At 35.3% G+C, this 7,593-nt stretch overlaps 1 protein-coding gene across 1 annotated transcript in view; it reads left to right on the top strand.

Moving 5' to 3' along the window:
* The first annotated feature begins 4,071 nt into the window (after nucleotides 1-4,071).
* The window catches only part of LOC127654232 (protein MTSS 1-like), a 73,771-nt gene continuing 70,249 nt past the window's right edge, over nucleotides 4,072-7,593 (top strand). The window contains exon 1 of the mRNA XM_052141327.1: nucleotides 4,072-4,801. Coding sequence (XP_051997287.1) covers nucleotides 4,730-4,801 — 72 coding nt within the window. The 5' untranslated portion in view covers nucleotides 4,072-4,729. The remainder of the gene's footprint in view (nucleotides 4,802-7,593) is intronic.

Below are 7,593 nucleotides of genomic sequence, written 5' to 3'. Positions count from 1 at the left end.
TTTACTATTTATCTACATCGATTGTTGTTGTCTAACACTATTTTAAAAAGAAGAAGTCTGTCCATGGCTTTGTTGGAAATAGCATACTACCATACTACTCTTGCCGTTTCTGCAGTTTAGTTATACTGTGTACTGTATGCACATTTTCTGTATGTATAGAAATATATATATGCATACTCCAGATAAACTTGAGTCAGAAAATGTAGCATAGGAATAGCATACCATCATGCTTCTCTTACCAATGAAGAATAACACACAACTCTATTTGTTACTATTTTTAAAGCATTTATTTTGTATACTGTGTAGTATGCAAATGTTCTGTATCTTTCTGCGTGGAACACTCAAATAACCTACTACATTTGCCAAAATGTGCCTAATACAACAGCATACTGTGTGGAATACTATATCTGACTATGCATAAACATATGCAATAGACAATAATACAATATATGCAGATGATCTTGTGGCCTTTAGTCCTAGTAGTGCTGGTCTTCAGCAGCTCCTCAATTTATGTTCTGTGTATGGTTTTGAACATGATATCATATATAATGCTTGTAAGAGTGTTATGATGTGCAGGACTAAAGAGGATAAAAACTTTCCTGTTTTTATATTGTCTGAAAAGAATCTTAATGTTTGTCTGAAGGTAAAATATCTTGGACATTTTATTACTGAGCAGATGACAGATGATGAGGACATTGAAAGGCAATGCCGCATGATGTATACACAGGCTAACATACTTTTACGCAAGTTTAGTGCATGTACAGATGAAGTAAAGATGTCTTTGTTTAAAGCATATTGTACACCACTCTACACTGTACATTTGTGGTCAAACTATAGGATACCAAGCTTGAAGAGACTTCAAGTAGCTTATAATAATGCAATGAGAATTTTATTAATGAAACCTAAACGGTATAGTGCGAGTGAAAAGTTTGTGGCTGCGGGAGTTAAAACTTTTCATGCAGTATTAAGACATTTTGTATAAGTTAATTTGCCGGATCAAGTCTGGAAATGAAATCATTGTGGGCTTATTGAATATAAGGGTCAGTACTATACGCTACCATACCAAGCTGTGGAGATATTAGTACCATTGCATCTCTGTAATACACAGATTTGTATGAATAATAATAATTATTATTTGTATGTATGCTGCTCATTTTATGTATTGTCTTGTATTTTAATTGGACCCTGAGTCTGTAATAAAGTGTTTGAATTGAATACAATAGATATCCAACATGAAGTCATGTGATAACAATGTAACATTCTAACTTTTGAAAAGGTTTATCATTGCACAAAGATGCTTCCAAATATTCGTTTTTAAAGAGAAAAAATGCATAATAATAGTTATAATTTACAATTATATAACCCTAAAAATGGCAAGCACATACACACTACACACATACACACTACACACATACACACTACACACATACACACTACACACATACACACTAAGGCCCAAATAATATATTTCCATTATTTTTTCTTTCAATTTTATAACTTGTAGAAATCTTAAAAATATGATTGAAAATATAGGAGTGTTTGCATTGCGCTCAGCTGCTTTCTCCAAAAATTTTGCCTTTTTACATTTAGAAAAAGATTGTGAGTTGATGCCAGACTTCATATACAAAATCAATATTTTAATATTTTGTAAAAAAAAATGTAACGACTCACTCATTGCTCCTCTCCTCAGCTTCTTTAATGTTAATATCCACTAGGATACAAAAAAAATATTTTAGGATTAAATATGTGCAATATATAAGCCAATGTAAAATTTGTCAACAAAAAAGTGTAATTATAGATGGGGTGATGAAGTCTAAAGTTTATTAATCGGCCAATAAAAAAACCCTTATGGACTGACTACTGTTCTGAATTATGGGGAGGACGTGCCCCTTTTTATGTCTATGGTGGTTACATACTTGAAAAATAAAAATAGTGGGCTGTATACACTATAAATACTATGTAGAAAGCAAAAGTACACCAGTATGACAGTGAGAGCATTGCTCATGTTTTCTATGCAAACACAACTGCAGTTCTGTTGTTTTTTTCCATTAGATGGTAGCAAACTCTTGATTTAGGTGAAGTATATTTGTCTTAGCAGTGCAGTAGTGTTTAAATGCCCTTCACGATGCTGGTGCAATGGAATATTCAAATGCATTCGCATACAGTTGTGATTTTGATTCTGTGATTTCAAACCAATATGCAAAATATATGTAGATGTGAAATGATTTATTTGATTCAATGTCTTAATTTCATCCTAATATAACTAATCTTTACACATTATAACAATTATAACCATAACAGCACTTAAAACACTGACCTATGCAGCTGTTGTGATCAAAATGTGTGCTATGTATGAACAGGTAATGAATGCTGACTGGGATGCACACTGTAGACTGCTGACAAGGTGACCTCCCCTCTATCTGAGTGGACAGACAGGTGGCCACTAGAGGACGTGATGCTGAATTTATTATGTCTGTGTTGCTATGAGACCGCTGAGCTGAGAGATGAACTCATTTTGTAATGTCAGGAAGCTGCACAGGAGTTGGGCATGATAACAATAATGCTGACTCATTGATGTGATGTGATAGACAGTACTTGTGTAAATACAAATATTATAGGATAGAGGGGCCTAGTTCTGTGTATTCTGTTTTATCTTTATAAAGCAAAGTAGGGTACAATGAGGCTAAAGGCCTGCTTGGGTAAAAGGCACTTTTGATTTTATCCTAAACATAACAACAAACACTGTGGCAAACACTTGTTTGTCACTATGCACTGCAAAATTTCCCTGGTCCATGAGATCATCACTTTCAGTGTCTTAGGATGATTTTGAGGTAATTTGATCTAATATCTTATAATTTTTTACATGTTGTAAACTTATGTAGTTAATAAATAGCCCTGAAATCTAATTTATTTTAAGACATTATACTTATTTGTCATTTTTTAGTTTTGTTCAAGTTGAAAAAATAAGTGACAGAAAAGTGTTTGTGATAATGAGCCCCCCTGTCATGGGCCTCCATAAAACACACTGTTTTTATTAAATGATTAAATAAGATTTATTATGAAAATTTTTCAAAGAATAATTAGTTTTTACAATAGTGGAGATATAATGAGCCAAATGTGTTTTAAATGAACAGGAAATGTTTACCCCTTTACTAATAATATTTATTTATTTATTCTTTTTAATAAATATTATCTTAATTTGTTACTTAAAAAAAGATCTTGTGGTCTGAAAAGTGTTTGCATAAGTTGACAAATTGTGGCCCTCTCGCCACATTTTTTTTTTTAATAATCAAAACAATTATTTATTTTCACGCAAATGATGTTGCCCCGTCAATATTCAATAATTAGGAACTTGAGACACTTTGTGACAAGAAACCAAAAAAGCTAATTTTCCTTAAAGGTTCACTCAGTATTTTTTCCCTCATTAAAAAAAGTTAAAATGAAGAATCCAGTCATATCATTAACCTTATAAAAGCTGTTTTAGTGTACACGGAGAGGGTCCACACATGGGGCTGCCATGTTACAATCACATGACCAGCCAAATACTACTTCCTTATTCTCAGTAACCATCCTGTTATTTGACACTTTCACTCATTGATTAAAGTAATCATGGCTGACTGTGAAACCTACAGTTCTACTATGGCATCAGAAACTAATAACTATTTATTTTGAATGCTTCTGCATCCAAGCCGCTACGTGTCAGTGTAACACCAAGATGACACAAAGACAAAAAGTTACCGAATGCACCTTTAAGGTGTGCCTTTAGTAATGTACTCTACGTTTTAATTTAATTAGAAGAGAGGGTTTAGAAAGCTACAGGGAATGCAGGGCACGTTATTCAAGACATTGCATTTATTTTACTTTGCCCCTTAATTCGATATAGATAAAATAAACAAACATTTAACCGTTTACTTCGGCACAAGAGCAAAATCTGCAAGGTTCAGCGTGTATTAAAAGTAATGTTGACGGAAAAGCACGAAGATCACCGAAGTATTCAAGCCCCGCCCCTAGTTGACTTCGTATGCCAGCCTTTCCACACAAACGAGTTGGAAAGAGAGAGAGACATGAGTGAATAACGTTTACCACTCACGCCGCGGAATCTATGAGGAGTCGAAACTTTAGTCAGGTATTGCCTCATTAATTCGACCCGAAAAAGCTCAATTCAAGCCGCAATCGCTCGAAATCATCGCACTTGAGGATATACCCGCGGCTGGATCGACTGAATGAAATCATGAGGAATAAAAAAACACGAAGACTGTTGCGAGCTTAACTAACGTGACTATCGATCCTAGCTTTTGAAAACGCCGAGCCAGGTACTTAGGCGCAGACTCTTTTTTTTTTTTTTTTTTTTGTTTGTTTTTTTACTCGAGTGTACCTGTGCTTACGTGGCACTTCTTTTATTTTTTTATCGGGAGATTAGTTTAAAAATAAAGATTTTTAGGTGTTTTGTCCACTTTTTTTTTTATCGTGGCAATACGATGTATTTTCAGAGGTTTAGTAACTTGCGTGGCTGGGACTAGTTTACTTGCGCTGGGCAGCCAATCAGCGTGAAACCGGAGTAACACTTACTATTTCTACATTGATTCATCCTCATTTGATTTATTCCAACGATAAACTTCAAAAACAGCCTCGTACTGCACCGTTCAGATATTGACAGCCGGTTTCGAGGCGAGGTTTCACAAGGAGGAGAAGTGTCAAGGCTGTGTGTGTGTGTGTTTTGGTTGGTAAAATGGATGCGGGAATAGAGAAGGAGTGCAGCGCTTTGGGAGGGCTCTTCCAAACCATCATGAACGACACGAAGGTGAGTCCCTATTAAAATAATACATACTTCATCCGAATATCATGGGTGGCTTTGGAGTCTGTCTGTAAAAATGCTCAGTATAAGTAATTCTCCAGCTGTTGTGGAGGGTTGGCAACAGTTCTGTGGTTGGCCGGCTGCTGATAAACGTGTGTCCAGCCGCCTTGTGATGTGTGACCGCTTCAAATCACCATTTACTTCTGTGCAGGCTCCAGGGGCGTAGATTCCAGGGGGGGGAGGTAACCCTCCAATAATCAGAACATGCGAGTACAACCCCCCCCCCCCAAGCCAAATCTACGCCCTTGGTAGTCTCTGATGATATTAGATGTGAATTCCTGTAATAGTTTGACTACCGTAAATTATGTAAAATATTATGAATCCAGCTTTCAATGTATTATATATATTATGTATATATATATATATATATATATATATATATATATATATATATATATATATATATATATATATATATATATATAAATATATTAGACTTTGGACATGGTATCATTGTATTCTTTAAAGTACCTTGGAGTACAATGTAAACATAGTATAGTAATCATACAGTTCTATGGTATTATCATGTGTCACAGGCTAGTCAGAACAAATATTATTTTATTCCACATTTTAATTTCAAAAAGTACTACGGTACAATCGTGTTTGTTTGGGCATGTTACCATGGTAATATGCCTTTTTGGACATTTTTGACATTGTGCCGAGCAATACAGTGGCTGTTGAGGCAGGTACCGTGGTATTTTTTGCAGTTCCTTGGAGTGCCATGTAAATACTAGGGCTGCAATGGTAAACAAAATTCATGGTTTTGGGGTCACGGTTCGGTATAGTTTCGGTACAGCAGGGAGTCTTTCTTTAAATTATTTATTTAGAAAACACAGTGGCTGATGGGCAACAATTGTTGTCGTGAATCTCATTTATACATGACTGAACTCTGCATATTTCTTCAACGAAATTACAATACAAAACTTAAGAGCCTCTTATATGCACATTTAATTAAAATATAAATAATAATAAAAGTAAAAAAAAACAGTGCAGTTATAATAATTGTAACACAATTAAGACACTAGCAGTGCAGGTTTCTGTGTCTTTTGCCTTTCAGCTCACTGCTTGTACTTATAACACATTTTTCAAGTTTTTTTTTCTTTTTCAGGAAAATTAGAATATCCTTATTATCAGAGGAGAGGGCGGATCTGTTAGCATTGAAAATGTCCGCTGTTGTTGAAATATTACTCCCAGTACTACTGCTCCCTAAACACATTACACAGTCTGCATTGGGCACCAACTCCCTAGGTGGGCACCATCATACCCTAGAGGGAAACTAAAAAAAACTCCTCCGGCTGCCCTTACTCGTATGTTATTCGTTCTTCAAAGACCTGGATGCAGTCGCGAAACTCCGTCGATCACCTCTTGCTCGCACTTTCTCACCGTGCCTTCCCTAATGCTCCCAAACAAAAGAGTTGGCAGTGGGTCTTTAATCTCTAGCTTATTTAATTCTGACATATATTTATGTTAGGGCTGTCAATTTAACATGTTAATTCAGTGCGAATAATTTTATTAAAAATAACGCGTTAAAATAAACGCAATTAATCGCAATGCCCCCGGACCATAATAACGTACATTCCTGAGAAATACAAGCTTGTAGTACCACCTATTTACTCCAGAGGGCAGTAAGTGAAACTTCAGCTGTATGGCAACGCACAGTTTAACAGTGAACAAAACAACCCTTCAGCAGACAGCACAACACAAACATGCGTTACGTTCTCTTACGTTCAACACACTTGATGGATTGCAAATTCGAACTAAGAGATCTCAAGATGTGTTTTAAGTATTAAACTATTTAACTTGACTCAGTGCATTTTAATTATGTGAATATGTGTATTTTATATATATATATATATATATTTGTGCAAACTGAACTGGATTCACAGAATTCATTCTTAAGTAAATAATGCACATTCCTTTGAAGGCAACGCTTGCTTCAATCCATAAAACATCAAGATGTTTAAGCACATAGATGGCTAATATCCCTGGCTACTAAACTGCAAAATGTAATCTCATGTACATATCTGTCAAAAATATTGAAGGTGTAAGAACATAGGAGCACACCCCAGCCATGCTTCATTTACAATCAATGACATTTTGTTCTGAGTGCAATTTATCTTCACACTTTTAGATTTCACCGCCTACGCTTTCACCGAGTGCTGTTTCTCTACTGGTTGACATTTCAAATGAGTAAGCTGCAGCTAGTTAGGTACTTTAAGTGTATTGTTGTTGAACTTTGAAGAAATTATGTGCAATGTTGCACGTAATATATTATGTCAGGGTGCGAATGTTAGTTCTATCCAAAATAACTTGCCAACATTGCTTGTATAATGTGAATATTGGAAAGTTTAATAGTTTTTTACACTTTTCATAGCCTAACTTTTGCCTGGAATCTGGGAACGGCCACTGTTGAAGACAGCGTGGGCGTGGCTATTTACAAACATTCAACAAGCTTAACATTGGTTGATTTAGTTCATGCTTTAAGTGAAATAACTTGATTGCAATGCAAACTAAACTACAGCTGTGCTAGGAAATTAATTCTACATCAATAGCAAATAAGAGCTGATCTTCAGTTTAAAAACTTCATTAGTTTACTGCCCCATGCATCAGCAATTTATTCCGCACTAAATGAAAAGCTGTTTATTGAGTATTAATAAGACTAAATGTACCCAATGCCCTGCAGCTGTTTGTTTGGGAATCTTAACTTTACATGCATGCAAATGCATGCACGCACACAC

The sequence above is a fragment of the Xyrauchen texanus genome, chromosome 13 (genome assembly GCF_025860055.1).
Source record: "Xyrauchen texanus isolate HMW12.3.18 chromosome 13, RBS_HiC_50CHRs, whole genome shotgun sequence".
NCBI lineage: Eukaryota > Metazoa > Chordata > Actinopteri > Cypriniformes > Catostomidae > Xyrauchen > Xyrauchen texanus.
This window is presented reverse-complemented; position numbering and strand designations above follow the sequence as displayed.